Source organism: Lethenteron reissneri, chromosome 35 (genome assembly GCF_015708825.2).
Source record: "Lethenteron reissneri isolate LAM-NWPU_2019-01 chromosome 35, ASM1570882v1, whole genome shotgun sequence".
Taxonomy (NCBI): domain Eukaryota; kingdom Metazoa; phylum Chordata; class Hyperoartia; order Petromyzontiformes; family Petromyzontidae; genus Lethenteron; species Lethenteron reissneri.
Window position 1 is genome coordinate 7,229,531 of NC_083813.1, and position 22,881 is coordinate 7,252,411.

A 22,881-nucleotide genomic window follows, 5' to 3' on the forward strand; every position below is an offset into this window, starting at 1 on the left:
TCATTCAATTTCAAAGGGACGTATTCACTCCTCCGAGAACCAACATGCTGCGCACACGGCTACATGCACGTATCTCGCTTCCTGTTGCATTGTAACAGTCATGGGGCTATGCACGACAGTACTCCCGCACTATGGAGGCGAGAGATGCGAAACTCTATTCCTATGGGCGTCGAGGTTGCAATACCTTCAAAGTTCAAAGTTCATTTATTAGGTGTAGCCCTGTGAGCCATTCGGCTCTTGAATCGGGTGCAACCGCAACAACAAAATATACCTAGATTTGAAGCTTTCGTGACTGCAAGGATTCATATTCTTAGGTTTTTTCGGTAAAGTCACGTAGGTAAAACATCAAAATTAATAAAAATAAAATAAAACAAAAATCACGACGTTTCGGAGGCAACACAAGTCTCCGTCATCAGGTGGGACCGTCACAGCCGGATTAGCTGCATCAAGTGAGGCCACGACATCCGTGGGATGTGATACAGGAAACATGTGGACTCCACTTGTTTCGTCGATATGGGATGGAGCGTTTCCCCCTCGCACACGTGGGTTTTCTCCAGGTGCTCTGGATTGCTCCCGCATGTAACAGACTCACCGATTGGCTGATAGCACCTTAATACATAGAAGATCACAGAGCTTGGGCAATCGTTGGTGCCAGCTCACCGTGTGGCTGCATTGCCTCAATGTCTCCTGGACGCCTATGAAAAAGAGCTTTATAGCTCAGCAGATTCCTCCAGTATAAATAAATATTCTGTTCTGTCTGTGGTTCTTCGCGCCTCGGAGTCGTTTTCTCTCTCTTCGAGAGTGAGCACATATTTGGGGTTTACTGTACAAGCCAGTATTAGCCCATCGCACATCGAGTTAATTTTCATTGTAAACCAGTGTGGGTTTATTAGATTTCGGAGCAAGAGTGACGTTTAAAGCCTTCTTAAAGCTTTGCCTCGCGCCACGTTATACATTTTTGCACAAAACCAAACTTTGGCCTTCTGACTGGCACATCATTGGGTTAGCATGGAGACATTTCGGTACTTTTTTTACATAGGTCAAAGGTCACAGGTTGTACAGGTCACATCATCATGACCTTGTTTCATTGTTTCTTTCAAATAAAATGTCCTCTTGCTCGGCTACGCACGACAAAAATTGATTGACCAATCGCTTTGCTAAGAGACGCGTGTACGAGTGTAATTCCTTATAATTGAGGGCCCAATAGGGTCTCAAACATCTACTCAGTTGGATAGTTAAAAAAAAAACTAGTTAGACGATACTCTTTGGTTCTTTCGGTAAAGTCACGTATAAAGATAAAATAATAAATTAAATAATAGCATACGACGTTTCGATTGCAACACAAGTAATCATCATCTCTAACCCCCTCCCCCTCTCTCTGCCCCCACCCCCTCTCTCTATTTAAGGCCTCGTCACAGAGACGTTCTCTCTCTGTGTGCCTATTGTGTTGCGCTCTCTCTCTATGTATCTTGGTGATATCTGTCTGCTTATATGTCTGTCTATAGTTTTCTGGTTAGATTTTTGTTGCTATTTAATTTATACCTGATGATGATTGCTTGTGTTGCAATCGAAACGTCGTATGCTATTACAGTATTTAATTTATTATTTTATCTTTATACGTGACTTTACCGAAAGAACCAAAGAGTAATTCCTGCAGTCACGAAAGCTCCAAAATTAGTAAGACGATACACAAATCCAAATTGTATTGTTTTGCATGGTACGAACGTACACTTTGTACACGGTTCCAAACAATGTAAAACCGCAGGGCTGGGTTGCATTGAGCTAAGGCGCCAGCGGCGCCACGATGGAGCAAGTCACCTCGGAGGAGTCGGGCAGCAGCTTGACGAGCTGCTTGAGGTTGTCCTGGTCGAGACGCTCGCGGTCTCCACGTCGGATCATGTCCACGACCGCCCCGTTAGAGCTGCGCTCGCGGGGCACAGGGAAACGGCAGATGCATCTCCGCTCACCGCGTGTACATGCGTTGTGTGTGCGTCTGTACATCACATACATGTATATTATAACAAGTCATCTCAATCAGTCAATCCATGGCACCTGGGTTTCCCGCCAGCGAGCGTTCCGCACTTCACAAGGCCCCAAAGTGCACCTAGCCTGGCACAAGCACTGTGGTGGCGTCATCGCCACTTGGTTGCGAATGGCAGAACGGTGCTGTAGCGGTGGCCGCACGACACTACAAACCTGATCACCTGCGTTTAATTCCCGGCCACGGCTAAAATCAGTGGCAAGAGATAACTTAAATGGTCCTGGGCCTTTACTTAGGTCTACTCAGCCGAGAGAAGGTGTACAAATCATTGCATGCCTATTTTCGAACGGGTTAAATATCTTCAATTACAATTCTGATCAAGGTGCACATCAGTGGCAATTGATTTCTGAGCATGGATTTGGCTTCCCGTAGGTCGACTCAGACTTAAAGGAGCACCCGGTGCAGTGCGAAGTCAACAGCGGCTATGGGGTGACAAATGTGGCCAGGCGTGATGATACTGGCTACACCTCTGTTTTTTTTTATTTACCAAGTAAGGCCCACTGAGGTGTAAAGCAATTTTTTCAGAAGCGACCTGCCCACAAATGATAGCTCAACGAAGTGGCTTGTCACGTGGCAATTTACAGCACCCGTTTACTCTAAGCGTTTCTAAACATGCGTCATGTCCTGTGGTGGCCTTACTTGGTGCTCGCTAACAGCACTTTGCCCCAACCAATTTGCCTGCGTGCGCTCGTATGTGTGGGCAGCAGTGATACATGCAGCTACAATACAGGCGACGTGAGTTTTATTCTTGAACATTGATATCATCGGTGGTACATTATAGCCGAACCATATTGGGTTTCCACTATTTAATGTTACGACAACTGTATTTGCTTCAGCAGATATAATTGGTCACTTGCTTCGCCAGATGTGACAGTGCAAAGATGTGTAAGCTGATAATTGTTTTTTTACCCTTTAATCTGGCAACAAAACTGACACCTTTTTTACGAGGAGTCATGTTTGCATAGACCACAATACTTGCAGTCATAATCCAAACAAAAAACACAACTCTGATAATGTATACACTGTCCTTGAAGTTGATTGGTCCACACCCGAGACACCTTTCCTTAGAGCCTAGTCTCACATGGGTTGGACCAGATGACGCCTTTTGGACCAATCACAACTTCTAGGACAGTGCATACATTATCAGAGTTATGCTTTTTGTTTGCATTATGACTGCAAGTATTGTGGTCTATGCAAACATGACTCCTCGTAAAAAAGGTGTCAGTTTTGTTGCCAGATAAAATGGTAAAAAAACAATTATCATATTTTTTTACTGTGTAAGCTCTTACCACTTGAATTGCTTGAGGAAGATGTTAATATTCAAGCTCTTCTTCTGATCCAAAAACGTCACCTGAGGTCAACAAAAATAGGCCACGAGCAATTCATCCAGCAGTGGACCGAGAAAAGCTGGCAGTAGCAGCGGCCAAATGTGGACAAATTATCTTGGCTTTTATTGGGCACCCCAAGCCGCACCCAAAGTGGTGTTCTAAATGTTTAAGGAAGGCACACGCCAAACATTGCTGCTTATGTCACAGCTGTGTGTCCTGTCAAGTCCATCATGGGTTTGGAACTTCCCTAACGAGACCACGCTTTCACTACTTTCATCAGCAATTTCGTGATGTCACTGCAGAGCACCTGAAAATCAATCTAAAGTTTTTTTAAATTCTCAACCGAGTTTCAGACCAGAGTCAGAGAGACCAGGACGTGGCGAGTGATAACTGCACCTTTCCTGGCACTCACACTTCACCAACCCACATTGACCAGCATGGTGAAGTATGGTCAAATAACCCACTATGATTGAGATGGTGTGGGGGAGGTCTTTATCCGATAGTAGATTGACAAAGGGCTCTATCCCATAACAATTGTAGTGGCAGTATTAATAATAATGGCCTTTATTTATATATGAAAGCCTGAATGAGTCTCAAGACTCTGTATTGGGACACTTGGCTAATTATATTAATGAGCGTTCGGCACACAAGATCCTGCACCTCCGATTAGCATGGTTGGATACGTACGGTGCGAAGGAAATTGAACGTGCATACATACATACATTATCACACTGGTTGCAATTCTCAGCGTCGAGTGGACATGCCACTTCGTGACAACAAAACTCCCGTACCTCTTGGGGATCAGCCCGTCGCGCCGTTGTTTTGGAAGTGGAGGGAGTGGCCTGCGGCTGGCAGAACAGCTGCTCGATGGCCGAAAAATCTGGCTCCATGGACTCGGTCTGAGCCAAAACCCAGAGCGACGGCTTGTCCGCACATTCTACAAACAACGGTAGCAGTGGCACCAACATCCACGCCCATTGAACTACCACACGGACTTCAGAAAACTACTACAATATCGATATACGTATGTATGATTAACTTCTTTCGCACCATCCGTAGTCAACAGTGCTAATCGGAGGTGCGGGGGAAGGACAACCAACTAAACACAAAAGGCAGTTCTAAAGAAATTAGTTTCCAATCGAGATGATTTAAAAGTGCACAGCTCCAGCGGCTTCCTAATAACAGAAGGCAGAGCGCGTTCCAGATGGCCGCAGAAGCGCATCTGAAAACGACTTTGTTCGATGGTTAGCCATCGAACCATCGATGGTTAGCCAAAAACCACAGTGAGGATGACCGGAGTTTTCATGACGGTTTATGCTGCTTGACGAGATCAGCGCCATCTACCGCACCAACAAATCAATGGCAAAGTAAATGCTCAATTAAAACGCACTGTTGTCTACTGTGTGTACATTCAATACCCCATGCTTGTCTGTTATAAATATGAATACAACTGCGAGGCAAGCTCAGTGTCCTGAATAAAGTACCCCCCCCCCCCCCTTGGCTCAATTAACGATTCTGATATAGCAAAACTTTTCCGACCATATGAATAGTCTCAATTGCAACCCTATGTTGGATTGACTGTGTGTGTGTACAGAACCAGAACATAACCTCATTCCAAACACTCCTTCAGTCACGTTCAAATAAAAAAAACAATACGAAACATGTGACTGATGATGATGATGATAAGAGTATATCAATGAAAGCAAAGCAAATTAATCGCCTTGCATGCAACTCATAATTGCTTACTTGGCAATGTATTGCTGGCCACCTTCTGCCAGTTGAGTTTCTTGAGTTGCACCGTTGGCCTGCGCTCAAGGACCGCATGCCTCTGGGGCACCTGTGCCCCCAGTGGTGGTGGAGCAGCACTCAGAAGTACGGGACAAGGAGGTGGAGGAGGAATCATCTCATTGGTCGGAAAGGGCGGCGGCAGTGGCGGCGGTAGCGGAGGCATTCCCATATGACCAGGTAAAGGTGGAGGAGGAGGAATTCCACCAGTCGAGATTCCATTGGAAGGCCTGAGGGAGGGCGGGAGTGGGGGTGGTGGTGGAATTCCACCAGCCGAGATTTCATTGGGAGGCCCAAGAGAGGATGGGAGTGGGGGTGGTGGAGGAGGAGGAGGAGGTGGAGGAGGAGGAGGTGGGGTAGGGGCAGAGATAGATTTTGATCTACAACTCTCTAACAAAGGAGGAAGTGGTGGTGGCGGTGGTGGTGGAGGTGGCATTGCTTCCACCTGAGATCTCAGCTGGGTATGAGAAGGAGCAACTATTGACAACTCAGTTAACATGGCGACAGCAGTCCCACAATGCACCGCTTCAGAAGAATTCACTTTGGCGTCAGCAGACTGACATTTTCCAAGCAAAGGTACTGGGCCACCAGAAGGCGCGATGGGCATGGAAGTAGAGGCTCGCGTCGCTTCGGCAAGGCTCTCGTGATCCAGTCGAGCAGCCTTGAGTGCCATCATCTTGTCGAATTTCCCCACTTTGGTGTTTTGCTGCTTCTGCTGTGGCTGCTGTGGCTCTGCTGGATGAGGATGAGACTTGGGTGAAGGGATCAACCTCGTCAGGACAGCTTCCAGCTCCTGGTCTTCTTTAACTGTCAACACATCAAGCTGCTCATTTGAAAACAATTATAATAATACAATCAACAGCAAACAAAATACGACGCTGCATTCAGTTTGTTCCCGAAACCAAAAACAACTTTACTGCACCACGGATAAATAAGAATTTGCATTTATATAATGTGCAAACACAACACAGAATTTCAAAGCACTTCACAATGCACACAGTCTGCATTTCAAGTACCAATGGCAGAAAGCGATTTTTTTTCAAATGAAAAAAAAATGAACAGAGAGGACAACACATTTACGACAATGACAGAAAACGACATGAAAGCTGGCGCACAAACACACATCGGGGTGCGCCGGGTACGGACGACATCCGGAAGCCAAGGAAATTACAATTTCACAGGACGGCATAAAATTCCAGGCGCGTTCCACTATCCACTCACCTGACCTCTCTGACCCCCACACCCCAAACCACACCACGGTGTCATATAGGAAAAAATAAATGCGTAACGAACAAGAAATAACGCTGCGTCTGCAAATTAACCCTTGAGACAAGGGTCAGAGTTCAGCTCTAGCGAACGTTCAGCAACGCCTTTAGCAATCTGAGGTTCTAAGATACTTTCTGAGAGTTCAATCAAACCAACACATTATTTAATACAAATTAAATACATTACTTAATTTCTACATTGACATACAGAAAGAAAGAAGTAAAAACATATGGTAGTAGGGTTTTCCCCTTTTTTCTGGCAACAAAACAGGTGTCAAGATGTTAAAACACCAAACTGAAACCTTTTACAAGGAATCATGTCTGCATTAACCACAATGCTTGTGGTCAGAATGCAAACAAACAACACTCTGATAATATACGCATTGTCCTTGAAACCGATTGGTCCACACCAAAGAAGGGCGGCGTTAAATGTTGCATTTTAGAACCATGATAGATGTCAGCGGCTGGGGGGAGTCCTTCATCCAACAGTGGATTGGTCGTGGCTCATGATGACATCGCTTATGTGAAATTAAACTAAAAGACCCCTTCCAAAGCAACATCAAGGAGGCCAATGGGTAATCAGAACGAGTTAACACAGCCGGAGACACGAGATTGTCCGGTGGCTGTGTGGCACCGGCAGCAGAGGGGAAATCCCGTGGCGTTGCTATCGAGTGCTCAGGCCACGTAACAGCACCGGGGCCCACAGGGGTGCAGGTATGCCTCGGCAAGGTAAGGTAAAAGTTGAAAGGCCCAGGCACAGGCGCCGGGGGCTACGAGGACGGTGGGGGGGTAATTGAACAAGCCGCCCCCCCCCAATGTTATTCCTCCTGTGAGGGCAAGAGGTCTCAACCGGGTGCCCGATACCCGTACCCTACCCGATACCTGGCTACCCGTACCCGACTGGGTACGGGTACGGGTAGCCGTTTGCGACCTTGGTGCGGCCGGGTACGGGTAGGCCGTGAGTCACTGGTGAGTAACCGTTTGTCACTCAAACGGGTATGGATAGGGAACGGGTACCCATTTGCGACCCTGGTGCGGCCGGGTACGGGTACGGGTAAGGAATCAAAACCCGTTTGCGACCTCTGGTGAGGGTCCATGCCAAATAGGCTGCGCCACTGGGAATATCAATACACTGCCTGCGTAGAGAGAAAAGTATTTATTATTTGTCTCTCACGAGTGGGAAATGTGCGACAGGCAGGTACTCGTGGCGTGAGAACTCCACAGATCTACGTTCGAGGGGCCCCAGTGGGATTTTCTCGTCATGGGACCAGAGGTCGCAAACTGGTTTTGATTCCTTACCCGTACCTGTACCCGGCCGCACCAGGGTCGCAAACGGGTACCCGTACCCGGCCGGGTACGGGTAGCTGGGTATCGGGTAGGGTACGGGTATCAGGTACCCGGTTGCGACCTCTGCATGGGACCCGGGGTGGGGGGGAGGGGGGGGAGATGCCTACCCTCATCGGCGACGAGGACGGCACGCTGGGCCACAAACTCGAGCGCGGCCCAGAGTGGCGAGGCCCCGGGCAGCGCCGGCTCCAGCTCCAGGAGGCTCTGCAGGATGGTGAGCAGCTGGGAGGACACGGGGTGGCTGCTCACCTGCACGATGCCACACGGGGGGGGAGGGGAGCGCAAGTGGGGACCAGCATCAAATCACGCGTCTCGGTTAACGGGCCGACAACTAAAGCAAACGAGTCTTAAATTTCGATTGAAAGCTTTCGTGACTGCAGGGATTCATCTTCTTGGTTCTTTCGGTAAAGTCACGTAGAAGTGATATCCAAACGAGTCCCTAACACCCCCCCCCCCCAACTCCCTCCGCCAACCCGCACTGTCCAGAATGGCGAAGTATGGTCAAACAACCCTCCATGGCCAACATGGCACTGGGAGGCCTTCATCCAGCAGTGGAATTGACAAAAGGCTGAAATAAACGAATTGTAAACCGATGCTTTTCACAATAGTGGTCAAAAGTTAAAATGACATTTCATCTTCTTGGTTCTTTCGGTAAAGTCACGTAGAAGGGTAATAATAAAATAATCAAAATAAAACATAATAAAAGAATTCTCACGACGTTTCGGCCACAACGCAAGCAGCCATCCTCAGGTGAAGAACAGATCTGTCAGAAAGACAGTGTCTGAATGACGCTGTCTTTCCGACAGACCTGTTCTTCTGAATGACGCTGTCTTTCCGACAGACCTGTTCTTCACCTGAGGACGGCTGCTCGCGTTGTGGCCGAAACGTCGTGAGAATTATTTTATTATGTTTAATTTTTATTATTTTATTATTTCCCTTCTACGTGACTTTACCGAAAGTACCAAGAAGACAAACGAGTCTTGGTTGCGTTTTGCAGCTGGCCAGTTTGCGTGAATGACGCCGAATAAAAACATTGATTTTTAAATATTATTGTTTTGTCCTTTTGCCCAATTGTATCTCGATTGTGACTTGCATGCGTTTGTGTCACCCTTAGGCTGAAATAAAGAGCTGACTGCACCTGCACCGAACTTATCTCACATGACACGTGGACTGTTTTTGTCTCGCGTGTATTTTGTTTACAAACGTTGAAGACCTCGCTTGTCAGTTGTGTGATACTCCTTAAGGACCCTGGACTCGTTCTGCCCAATGTTGATGTTTTTTTACCAATTTTTGTTATTGCTGTGCTCACGCACCACGGATCTCCTTTGTAAACGAGCCGGCCGACGGGCTAAATGGGATCCTCCGTCTAACAAATCAAAATAAACAAACGCAGCCAAACATACAGTGTTCTGCTCACCCCACGGGATCGCTTCTCAGGGCGAGGTTCCTCGTAGCATTCATAACCAGCGGGTCACGGCTGCAGGTGTCCACCAGATAAACACGCATCTCTGCTCAGCCTTGTCGGTTGAGTGGGGCAGATTGAGTGTTCCGCCCTTACATTAAATGGGCCGTCTTCAGTTTATTCCATTGTCCTCCAACACACACACCACTCAGAGATGATTCATAGTAAAAAAGTAGGTCATTTACTTATACACGACTAGCTGTACTACCCGGCTTCGCCCGGGACTTGTATCTACCACGGCCGGCCGCCTTTGTCTCCCCAGTGGCGATGTTAATACGCTACAGTAGTTAAGTTACTCGTTTGAGGCAGAGTCGACCTAGGGGAGGTTCAAATAATCGTCACCGGTGGTGGCCGTGAGCGGGAATCGAACTGGGTTTGCCGGGTTGGTAGCGCAGCGTAGCGTTAAGCACTACACCCACCGCTCCTCACACACCACACACGCACAGACACACACACAGACACACACACAGACACACGCAGACACACACAGACAGAAACACACACACAGACAGCACGCTAACCACTACACTACCGCTCCCCACACACCACACACGCACACACACAGACACACAGACACACACACAGACACACAGACACACACACACAGGCAGCACGCTAAGCACTACACTACCGTTCCCCCTACACAACACACGCGCGCGCGTCCATAGGTACACATACACGCGCTTGCTGCAGACACACACGACTTTCAGGGTGCATACGGCAGTAAACGACTGAAATAATAAAGCGGCAATGCTGTGTAAGGAACGCCTTAGACCCGCATTATACATTTGTGTAATGCGAGCGTAAACACACAAACACACACAAACACATACACAATACACACACACATACATGCAGACACACAGACAGACACATAACACACATACATACACACACATACAAACACAGAAACACATACACACACATACATAGACACACACATACATACACACGAACACATCCACAGACGTACATACACACATACATACAGGCACGCAGACATACACATAAACACATACAAAAAAACCCACATACATACACACACACATACATACACACAAACACATGCACACACATACATACACACATGCATACAGACACACAGACATACACATAAACACATACACACATACACATGACCCGGCTTCGCCCGGGACTTTGATCCACCACGGCGGCAAAACCGACATACATACACACACAGACATACACACAAACACATACACACACATACATACACACATGCATACAGACACACAGACATACACATAAACACATACACATGACCCGGCTTCGCCCGGGACTTGGATCCACCACGGCGGCAAAACCGACATACATACACACACAGACATACACACAAACACATACACACACATACAAACACACATGCATACAGACACACAGACATACACATAAACACATACACATGACCCGGCTTCGCCCGGGACTTGGATCTACCACGCCCAGCCGCCTTTGTCTCCCAAGTGCCGATGTTAATACGCCACACCAGTTACTCGTTTGAGGCTGAGTGGACCTAGGGGAGGTTCAAATAATCGTCACCGGTGGTGGCCGTGAGCGGGAATGGAACTGGGTTCGCCGGGTTGGTAGCGCAGCGTAGCGTTAAGCACTACACCCACCGCTCCTCACACACCACACACGCACAGACACACACACAGACACACGCAGACACACACAGACAGACACAGACAGACACACACACACACAGACAGCACGCTAAGCACTACACTACCGCTCCCCACACACCACACACGCACACACACAGACACACACACAGACACACGCAGACACACACAGACAGACACAGACAGACACACACACACACAGACACAGACAGCACGCTAAGCACTACACTACCGTTCCCCCTACACAACACACGCGCGCGCGTCCATAGGTACACATACACGCGCTTGCTGCAGACACACACGACTTTCAGGGTGCGTAAGGCAGTAAACGACTGAAATAATAAAGCGGCAATGCTGTGCGAGGAACGCCTTAGAGCAGCAACACATTTGTGTAATGCGAGCGTAAACACACAAACACATACAAACACATACACACACATACATACACACACATACACACAAACACATACACACAGACATACACATACACGCAAACACACACATACATGCACATAAACACATACACAATACACACACACATACATGCAGACACAGACAGACACATAACACACATACATACACACACATACATACACAGAAACACATACACACACATACATAGACACACACATACATACACACAAACACATGCACACACGTACATACACACATACATAGAGACACGCAGACATACACATAAAGACATAAAAAAAACCCACATACATACACACACACATACACACAAACACATACATACACATACATACACACATACATAGAGACACACAGACATACACATAAACACAAACACACACACACATGACCCGGCTTTGCCGGGGACTTGGATCCACGATGCCCCGCCGCCTTTGTCTCCCCAGTGACGATGTTCACACACGACAGCAGTTACGCTTTTGAGGCTGAGTGGACCTAGGGGAGGGCCAGGTCCGTTTCAAATAATCGTCAGCGGTGGTGGGCGTGAGTTGGAATCGAACTGGGGTCGCTCAAGCAGCTTAATGACTGTTTGTACAAAGAACATATAAAGAATCGATTATAATAAGCAGGCAAGAGTCCACATTATAGACTGCCAGTACACGCACTCAGCTTCATAAGCAGGCTAGAGTGTACATGATAGAGTGGCAGTACGCTCACCGAGCTTAATAAGCAGGCTACAGTGTACATGATAGACTGGCAGTACGCTCACCCAGCTTAATGAGTATTTGTACAGTGAACATTAAAGTGATCGATTGTTGGCGCGTTGGGTTTAAAAGTAATATTAATAGCACACATTGTGGTGGGGGTGTAGTGAAGAGTAGGAAAAACTTTGATGAATTTACCTCAGAGTGGCGTGGTGGGTGTCGAGGCCTAGTAGCGTGCAAAGCCTGCGGCCTCGCCTAAAATTGTGGGCTTGGAAGAGGCAGGGTACGGGTGGCGTTCCTTCCCCCCCCCCCCTAGCGCTCCAACAATACTGTGTAATGGCTAATATTTAATTAAATACGGAGCTTATGAAAGTGGCGAAGGCGTGGCTAGCCGTTGGCAGGGGCAACCGCCGTCCAATGAAACTGCAGCCCTTGGCGAAGGCGTGGCTAGCCGTTGCCAGGTCCAATGAAAGCTGCGAAGGCGTGGCTAGCCGTTGCCAGGGGCAACCGCCGTCCAATGAAAGTGCAGTCCACACACACACACACAGACACACAGACATGAACGATTTTATATATATAGATAGCCTCACGGCCAGTATAACATATATATTTTTATTGGAGGGTCCAATTTGTAACGTTTGCCTATTTTCTTTGTTAATACTCTTTGGTTCTTTCGGTGAAGTCACGTAGATAGAAAAATAGCTAATAGATCACTAATAGTAGTGATCTATTAGTAGTGATCTATTAGAAAGACCCAAAGAGTATTCATTCCTGCAGTCACGAAAGCTTCAAAACAAGATTTATTTGTTAAATTTAGCTTTTTTTTTGCTAAACTTTACCCCAATTGTGCTACCTGCGCGTGACCTGAGACGAAGCATACATCTGGATCTCTCGCGGAGCAATGCAACCCTTTGTGTTAGAGAACGGCCCACAAAGTGGATATCAAAGAACCACTTGTGAGACGTCTCCAAATGACCTCTTGCCCACAAATTTCCAAACATGCCCTACCGCAGACGGCAATGTTTGTCGCATGACAAGCGACGATTTGAAATTCTGGTAATGTCGCCAAATTATACGAAGAACCATATTTAATATGACGGGGGCTTGAACAATTAAAGCATTCAAACGAGTAAGTCCTACGTTTCACGGCCTTGAATTATAATGTTCATGAAACTCTCAACTCAAACGACTGTTTTGTTGCAAACCATTCACTCGACTTTCGCTTGCTCCGACCTCACCTCTGGGGACCGGAGAAATGACGCCTCGTCTAATTGGGCGCACATTTGCTGGCATTTAAATATATCCTCACGCCGCTAATTACGTTACGAGATGAAGGCTCGCGCTGTGTGATGTTGGTGGGGGGGGGGGGGTCAAGCTTTGCCAGGTGTGGTGGCGACATCATCGTTCTCTTTGAATGTGCAACGAGTCGTCGCTGCAGAAAGAATTAAAAAAACACATCGTGGAGGCAGCAGCACGGAAATAAGAACCAGGGTATTTACGATTGGACCGAAAGAAGGAAATCAAGTAATCTTCTTGGTTCTTTCGGTAAAGTCACGTAGAAGGGAAATAATAAAATAATAAAAATTAAATATAATAAAATACAATTCTCACGACGTTTCGGTCACAACGCAAGCAGCCGTCCTCAGGTGAAGAACAGGTCTGTCGGAAAGTTATTCAGACGCTGTCTTTCCGACAGACCTGTTCTTCACCTGAGGACGGCTGCTTGAGTTGTGGCCGAAACGTCGTGAGAAATGTATTTTATTATGTTCTATTTTTATTATTTTATTATTTCCCTTCTACGTGACTTTACCGAAAGAACCAAGAAGATGAATCCCTGCAGTCACGAAAGCTTTAAATCGAAAGCAAGTTAGTAAAAGGAAGTGAGCTCAAGGCAGGTAAGACGACTGACAGTCACCAAATGCTTAGCGATGGAGCGTCAGCCGAGAAAAGGAACGCGTTCCAGCGGACGTCCACGCACGAGAAGGGGGCAATTAAAGCAGCTCGTGTCGAGCTGTTTGGCTGCATCGTCACATCGCAGAACCGCGATGGATGGCGACGACTTTGAGGAGGCTTTCACCCAGCAGAGGATGGAGCCTCGCTGACGAAGATGTCGATGATGACGACTTAACCGAGACGCCGACACACCTCGGGCTATGGAGGTGCTAAAAACGTAATATTGCTTATTTTTTTTCAACAATGACTTGGTTCGAGGATTTTGGACCGCAACCTTGTTGATCGCTCGGGATAGAAGTCAAGAAAGCGAGCGAGACGCGGAAAGGGGTGGGGGGGGGGGCACACGCGCGTGTCGGACAGTGTCCGTGGCGGTAGTGCAGCGGTTAGCGCGCTGCGCTATAAACCTGGCGACCCGGGTTCGATTCCCGCTCACGGCTAACACCAGTGACGATGATCTGAACCGGGTCCTGGGCCTCCCCTAGGTCGACTCAGCCTTAAATGAGTACCTGGTGCGGTGTGTAAACATTGTGCCACTAGGGAGACAAAGGCGGTCGGGCGTGGTGCTGGCCACCCGCCCCCTCGTGTGCCGTTCCGGCCTTCATAGGTGCTCGCTAACAGCACTTGCCCCTACAGTCTGTTAAGGCTACACGGGGGATCTTTGTCTTTATCTTTGTGGCGGTGGCGAGGGGACCTTGTTGAAGAGCGCGTGGAACACGCCCTGGTGGCTGCCCCAGTCGGTGTCGCCGTAGCGCGCCGACGCCTCCGCCTCGTCCCCGGCGCGGTGATCCTCAAACGCGTCGCACTGCACCAGCACGTCCTCGTCCGCATTGTCGCCGGTGCTGTCGGGGGGGGGGGGGGCACAAAGTGACGTGAGAGCGACCACCCGTGAAGGCCAACAACGTGGCGCATGCTATGGGAATGCGGCGCGGCCACCTTTGTCTCTCCACAGTCATCATGTTTACACACCGCACAAGATACTTTTTTAGGCCGAGTCGACCTAGGGGAGGCCCAGGACCTGTTCAGATAATCGTGACTGGTGTAGGCCCGTGAGCAGGAATCCAACTTGGGTCGCCGGGTTCGTAGCGCAGCGCGCTAACCGCTGCACTGCCGACGTTGTAATGCGTGCGTGCATTACAGGCATTAGCAGGTTCATTTATAATACTGTCTCTAAACACTTAAACATCACAAGCAGAGAGGGGCAGATTCGACTGTCATAAGTGAGTATTGTTTGGCGTGTTACGCTCACGAGCCGACCAGGCTTCACATATTCCCGTCCGAGGCTCCAACACCGACTTGAACAGCACAAAGGCCATTTAATGAGCATCGTAAAACCGAACCATCGTCAGCTTCCAAGCCAGGCTGGGCGATAGATCAACACGCATAATCAATAGGCGCTCATGTTCACAGCAGCCGCCTCGAGACTACAATTGTCGATATGGAGCGGGAGTGTTTGGCCCTATTGATGGAAATAACTCGCAAAGCTCTGCGTGTGGATGCTCTTGACTTACCGCAGCTTTTCCAGAACCTCCAGAAACTGCAGCCCTGCACACACAAGCAGCAGAAAGAGAGGGAGCAGCACTGTTAAACTCTCCAATTGCCAGCTCCATCTCCCAGAAGGAAAATCCAGGGCTGGCCAAAAACGAGTGCCGCGTCGTTGTTTTATGAGCAAAAAATGTGGGACAGCGATTGGGAAAATCAAATCAAAATCATTCGTGCACCCTTTTATCTGGCAACAAAACTGACACCTTTTTTACAGCTTTCCTGTCTCGAAAGCTGTCTCGGGTGTGGACCAATCAACTTCAAGGGCAGTGCATACATTATCAGAGTTATGTTTTTTGTTTGCATTACGACTGCAGGTATTGTGGTCTATGCAAACATGACTCCTTGTAAAAAATGTGTCAGTTTTGTTTCCAGATAAAAGGGTAAAAAAACAATTATCATATTTTTTTCTTCTGGCAAATGAGGTTCCAATGGTGTATTCGTGCACTTGTTATTCGCGCCATTCCTATAGCCATTCCATGCTATGACGAAGGCGCTAAGTTTCACAGACGGGTACAGTCCGCCAGCAGGGGCCAATGTTGCTGTGCGATTTTACCCAGTCAGGTAACCTGAAGACGGTCACTTGTGTTGCGATCAAAACGTCGTGATCAATTATTTTTTCTACCTACGTGACTTTACCGAAAGAACCAAAGAATATGGGTCATATTTCGATTTAAAGCTTTCGTGACTGCAGGGATTCATCTTCTTGGTTCTTTCGGTAAAGTCACGTAAAATGGAAATAATAAAATAATACAAATAAAACATAATAAAATAATTCTCACGACGTTTCGGCCACAACGCAAGCAGCCGTCCTCAGGTGGAGAATAGGTCTGTCGAGAAGGCAGAGAAGGCAGAGTCAGACGCTGTCTTTCCGACAGACCTGTTCTCCACCTGAGGACGGCTGCTTGCGTTGTGGCCGAAACGTCGTGAGAATTATTTTTTTATGTTTTATTTTTATTATTTTATTATTTCCATTCTACGTGACTTTACCGAAAGAACCAAGAAGGAGCATGGGTCATTTTAAAATTTGGCGAATTTGGACCGCGACGCCGGCATGCACGCGTGGCTTAGAAAGCGTGCGACCGTGGTGATCTGGAGCGGCGCGCGCTCACCGATGAACTCGTTGCGCAGCAGCATGCGCGCCTGCAGGGAGCTGGCGCCGATGATGAGGGCGTTGATGACCCCCAGCAGCGTGGCCTGATAGGCGGGCATCTCCGTGGCCTTGAGCTCATTCAGGATGAGGCTGAAACGGTAGTGCTGGCTCTTCACCACCTGGGCACAGAACAACATCATCATCATCCATCAGCATCGTCACCACCACCACCATCACGTGTGTTTTATTGCAGCAAAACACGAGTACACTACGCCAATGGACTTCAGGAGGGGAAGAGACAATCTGCAAAAAATCTAATTCGGTCGGTGTGACGAGACCGCACATCGGGGGGGGGGGGGGGTGAATAGAGGGCCCACTGGCCCAGCCACCATCATGTTACTTAAAAGTCAAGAGACAGATCTGAATTGGCTTGCGCATGCCTCCACGAGATCCAGGGTCTCCACGAGAGAGCCTTTCTCGTTGGCGTTTGAACTTAATCTCCTCCACTGACCAGACATCTTGGAAGCATATCATCGCATTATTGTTTTTCATATCGTGCTTCGAACTGTTAAAGCAATGCCCGAAACAGTGTGTGACCGACAAACACCAAGAGAGGGAGGGTGGCGCAGCGTTTAGCGCACTGCGCTTTTAACCAGGCGACATAAGTTTGATACCTGGCCACAGGCTAACATCGGTGGTGAGTGATATGTGGCAATCCCACTGACCAGCGCGGTGAAGTATGATCACACAACCTCCCCCGATCGACGCCTCTCACAGGGTGGGTATTAAAATGGCTGTAAATTAAATAAATTATAATTATGAAAAAAACTTATAATGCGCATTCCATCCTAGGATCGCAACGCGCAAAAATGTTGATTAAACGCTCACAACCAGAGGAGCGTCGGGCGGCTAAAACACAGCAACCTGGCACAGTAGGGAGGACATGCGGTGGTGTGCATCCGCTAGCCAGTCAACCAGTACCTCCGAGAAGCACGGGTGGCTACGTACGGTGCGAAAGAAGTTCAACCTACATACATATATACAACCTGTGGCACATGGATCCGCTCCTCGACTTCCTGCCAATCGGGCCTTCAATATTTCACGTAGCCTGGCACAAGCACCGTGGTAATGTCACTGTCACTCAGTAGCGAATGGCAGGTGTTGTTGTCGTTGTTGTCCTGTGTGTGTGTGCCGCGCGTTGCCTTGTAGTGCTGCAGGGCGTCGATGGCGAGCTTGTGCCCCTCGGAGGAGTAAACACACAGCGCGGAGAGCAGCTCCATCACCTGGCGCTTCACCAGCTCGCTGCCCGTGTCCATCGCTGCACCGCCCGGACACAGCGACAGTCGCGGGTGAGCATCGTCCCCCCGCCACCACGGCGAGTACTGCGAGCGAGCGGCCTCGCCACGCCGGCCGGCACCCTGCAGGTACGGCCAGCCGCCTTTGTCCATTCAGCAGGTAGGAGCGGAGGGGGCAGTGATTGACGCGCGGAACTAAGCGGCCCGAGTTTGATTCCCGGCCACGGTTAATTCGTCAGCGGTGAACTATCTCTGAAGAGGTTCTTGCTCCCTCCCACAACCCCCTTCACCCAGCCTTCGCCAACCCACACCGACTAACGTGGTGAAGTAGTGACAAACAAACCCTACAACTGATACAAGGCGGAGAGGCCTTCGCCACGACACTGGGCTGACAAACAAGTTGTAGATGACATTAACCCATGGGGAAAACCCAGGGAAACGTCTAGACACTACATCGTGTTATTTACGATCAGGGTTCGAACCCGGGTTGGCAGAGATCATAGCGCAGCGCACCAACCACTGTGCCTCCGCTCAGCCCCAAGCAAACGCTCCACGCTGATGATTGTACACCACACCAGGTACTCGTTTAGAACTCAGTCGCAGCGTGGAGATATGTGGCGAAACAACGACCTGGCACGCCACAGCCCCCCCCCACCCTCCCGTCCAAAGCAATGGATGTGCCCATCACAAACCTTCTACGATAAAGGGCAACACGTCCGTCGACGTTCGCTTCGCCACGTGTGCTCGAGCACCACCGCCGAGTTAGGGTCCCCAAACAATTTGTGTGGCCTCCCCTCCTGCAGAAGTGGCAGCCGATATACGTGGATCGCAATCAACGGGCGGATGGTCGCAAAACAAATTTTTTTTGGACCTTTGGCCAAATCAGAGCAAACACCAAACATAAGCGTACGGCAATTTTCATTGCATGTGACGGCAAATAAAAACCCCAACTGAGCATTCATTTGTAAAACATACAGAGTGGACCGTGGAACCCATTGAGATTCGCTAATATTGATCGCAGAGCTTGGTGGCATAGCCACCGCTGTTCTCCAGGCTAAAGAGGAGCCTGGCCTACTGGGATGTTGTTGTAGCATTGAGAAGCTGCCTACATCATCGACCAGACACCCACCGCTATCGCCGCCGGTGCTGGCGGCAACGGCGACAGCATGTACATACGTGGAGCTTTTTTCGCTGACGGTGCTAATCGGAGGTGCAGGGGAAGGACAACAAACTAAATACAAAAATCACTTCTCTAGAAATGAGTTGTCAATCTAGATGATGATTTAAAAAGTGCAAAGCCCCCAGTGTCTTCCTAATATCGGAAGCAAGATCGTTCCAGACGGCCGCAGAAGCGCATCCGAAAGCGCGCGGACAAGGCGACCACCGTCCTTGCCCGACGACCAGCCAACATCCTCAGCCGCGAGAGATCGCCCGGAGGCTCCGCACGCCGATGGCCTTACGCTCCTCGCCGAGCTCGTGCGGCACCTCACCCTGCACGAGCGTGCGCACGCGCTCCCCTCCGCACACCAGGTAGTCGAGCCCCCGGCGCGAGTTGAGCACGGCGCGCACGCAGCCCACGCACTCGAGCTGCGCGCACACGTCGGTGAGACGCAGCGCCCGCCCGCGGCGCGAGAACCTCTCCAGGGCCTCGAGCAGCAGGTCCAGCCCGCGCAGCTCCAGGAAGGCGGTGACCCAGGCGCCGTCGCACTCGGCCAGGCGGTGCCGCAGCCCCGCGTAGTTGCGCGAGCTGGGGAATTGCAGCAGGCGCACGCACAGCTCCGGGTCGGCGCTCTCCATGTTGCAGGCGCCCGAGGCCGGGCAGGAGGACTCGGGGCCGCCATCGTCGAGCGAGATGACGCGAGCCAGGCGAGCCCACATGGCGGGATGAGTGAACCTGCGCGCGGTGCCCCCGCCACGGGGTGTCGGGGGAAGAGAAGACGCGATATCGGTGTGAGAGGAGGAAGCGGTCGTGAGCCGTTTCGCTTTTATTCGTAATGATGATGACGACAATAATGATGATTATTCAACCAGGAAAGCCTCACTGGCCAAGATGTATGCAGGTTGAACTTCTCTCGCACTGCACGCAGTGGTGGTGCAATGCTAGCTGGAGTTCCAAATGAAAATGACTTCGTCTCATGTGAAGATGACGTTATAACACAATTGGAAATAGTGGGAAGAGAAAAACAAATTAAGGAGAAATAAAATGACAATTAAAATAAACTACATTTTTTAATCACGTATCATAAGCCTTGCATGACTTGTTTCTGTATTTCAAAAGAACGCCGATTAGACATTCCACGAGTTCACGTTCACTTGAATGAGTAACATCTACTGTAAGCTTATATCAGCAAGCACAAGACAGATGTCATAAAGGTTTCTGCGGTCCCTAAATGTGGGACGTTGATGCGAACTTTATGCAATTGGTTGTAATAGTGGCCCGTATAGACATGTAACCGCAAAAAATGTGCCGATGGGCTCCTCCGTACTCACGATTGTTATGTTTTACAATCATTTACCGTCGCTCCTGGCATTAAATACATCACGGTACAGTGGGTTTAAAACAGTACAGCGAAAAAAATGGACAACGTCTTGCAAACAAAAACACAGGGGGTGACTTCGGTGCCGCTTACTTTATAAACATTGTCAAAGGGAAGATAAACAACGCTCCTACCGCCCTGTGATTCTGCACAATGGATATTGTGAACGTTATACACGGTGATAAAGAAGATCAACGTACATACAGACATACATAATGTCCGTTACCGAAAACCATTTCTTAAAAGCCGCAAGTTCAGAAGCGTGATGCCAATAACATTTGATGTGACTTGAACTAAAACCACAAAAACTCATGCGGTTAGGACTTTCCCCACATAACGCCAGGCAAGACACGCATTGCTTTAACCAACAGAGCTCCTTGTCGACAATCATAATAAGCTAAACACACATTTACAAGTTACAGCAAAAGTCATCGACTTCACCTCTTTAACGGCGGCGGTGGTGTCGGTGGCGGTGGTCCCGCGAGAAGGGCTCCGTGCCGCTGGTGAAAAATACTCGAGCGGAGTGAACCAGCGGTTGTGATGTTCCAATTGGGGAGCGAGGAAAATACCCAAATGGCAATAATGAGGACACGCACACCCCTAAGTCCCACAAACTCGGTGCTTGTACAACGGATGAAAAAAACTAAAAAAACACGCACGAATGTGCAGTCACGCCCCACACTTCCTAACAGCCGAGGCTATCTCTGCAAAACACGCAGGGGCAGGACGGGAAGAAGCCCCTGCAAATACTTTGAGGCTCTTTTTGGAATTCGACGAATGTCAATGGTCCCCCCCTTTCTGAAGGCACTCGATGAGGGCGGAACTTGCCGGCGTTGTTTTCACGTTGTGACGAGTGTTGTTTGAAGTGATGCCCGACGTTTTGCTGCTACCGGCTGGGAGCTGCTTTTTATTCCTCTTCTTCGGGAACTGAAAAAGCTTCACTTCAACTAAAGGAAGCTTCACTTCAGCTCCTGAAGAGGCTCCCAGCACGTCGAACCACACACGGTACCCACCCGAAAACACGCCCGGGGAATCTGTACTGCTCCACAACCGCAAATACTGGGTGGAACTCTTCAGTGGGTGTGTAAATTTGCACAATTTTTTTTCTGTCCAAACAGACACTGGAGGTGAATAAAAGAAAATAATCCGATTCACGGAATAAAAAGAAGCGCTGTTTGAGTTGTAGCAGCAGTGAACCTCTTTGTGGCTTAAAGGGCAGCGTGCTTGATTTTAGAGTCCAGTAAGTCTGCCAGTACGAGGCGGGGAGACCTGGGAAACGTAGCGTGACGCTAGATAATGGACTTCATTCAGAGCGGGCTTTCGGACTTGGCATCACACCTTATCCCGGTGACACTCTCCACGCACTGGAATAACCGGGGGCTCATCGAGCACAGTGACTCTCAAAATAAAATGTTTTTAGATATTAGGTTCTCAGATATTGTACGTAAATACAGTCAGGCACAATTTGTGACGCTGTATTGCATCGTGTGTATTAAATTGTGGTGGCAAAGTGGTTAGGGCACTATGGATGCGATGGACTTGGTGGTAATGCAAAACATCTAAATATTTGGATTCGTGTAACAAATATATAACTATAGCAATAGGGCTACACTTGCTTTCCAAAATTTCCAGAGGTACTTTCCTAATTACATGCAACGCATTCATTCTTTCCATTTGTAGGGCTGTTATCGAGGGGCTGTTTGTACATAGGATCAAACGGCGAACAAACACAGTGGGCGGAGCTCCGGGAGTACACGGGGGGGGGTGCCCGCAACGACGTCCGCATAGGGCTGCCCGGGGGGTTGTGATCCTGTGGGGGGATATAAAAGGGGATGACAGAGAGAGCTCGGGGCTCAGTGTTGGAACGAAGAAGGGAAGACTGAAGACCCGGGTAGCTAGAGCCCTGGACTCCTCTGAGACGCCGCCCTTGTCAGGGCCGCGCAGGACCGAGCCAGCGGCGTGGTCCCGTGAACCAGAGTCAGCACTCTGGGACTCCGGGTACCGTAGCCCGACTCACCAGTGTCGGGCCAGATAGCCTCCCCTAGCCCGTTAGTGGAGGACTCGGGGGTAGGTCAGGGATAGCTAGAGGTGTATCCCCAGTTATACGGGTGAGGGGGCCGATACCCCCTCCAGTGCTGTCCTGTCGTAACGACTTGTAAAATAAATACACGTGTGCCTCAACCTCGGTGTCAAGCGTCGTCAGCGGTACTTCATCTGGTGTCAGAAGTACTGCGAACATGGACACGCGCCATACAGCTCGGGCCAGAGTACCGCAGGAGGAGGACACGGCGGAGATCGTCGAGCCCGAAACGGATCAACAAGACGTGGTGCAGCCGGGGCCTGACGCCTTCTTACCGGGGCATCGGCATGAAGAGGGGCCGCAGCCAGACGCGCTACGGCTAGCTCACGAAAGGCTGGCGGAGCTGCTGTATGCCGCTGCCGCCACGCTGGAGAACATCA

At 49.3% G+C, this 22,881-nt stretch overlaps 1 protein-coding gene across 1 annotated transcript in view; it reads right to left on the bottom strand.

Moving 5' to 3' along the window:
- The window catches only part of INF2 (inverted formin 2), a 36,404-nt gene extending 14,975 nt beyond the window's left edge, over positions 1 to 21,429 (bottom strand). The window contains exons 1-11 of the mRNA XM_061565690.1: positions 20,863 to 21,429; positions 19,375 to 19,778; positions 17,792 to 17,907; positions 16,609 to 16,768; positions 15,466 to 15,499; positions 14,649 to 14,796; positions 7,874 to 8,015; positions 5,116 to 5,961; positions 4,161 to 4,306; positions 3,331 to 3,392; positions 1,819 to 1,921 (exon numbers count right to left, since the gene is read on the bottom strand). Of these exons, the coding sequence (XP_061421674.1) occupies positions 1,819 to 1,921; positions 3,331 to 3,392; positions 4,161 to 4,306; positions 5,116 to 5,961; positions 7,874 to 8,015; positions 14,649 to 14,796; positions 15,466 to 15,499; positions 16,609 to 16,768; positions 17,792 to 17,907; positions 19,375 to 19,762 (2,145 nt within the window). The 5' untranslated portion in view covers positions 19,763 to 19,778; positions 20,863 to 21,429. The remainder of the gene's footprint in view (positions 1 to 1,818; positions 1,922 to 3,330; positions 3,393 to 4,160; positions 4,307 to 5,115; positions 5,962 to 7,873; positions 8,016 to 14,648; positions 14,797 to 15,465; positions 15,500 to 16,608; positions 16,769 to 17,791; positions 17,908 to 19,374; positions 19,779 to 20,862) is intronic.
- Between the last annotated feature and the right edge of the window lie 1,452 nt (positions 21,430 to 22,881).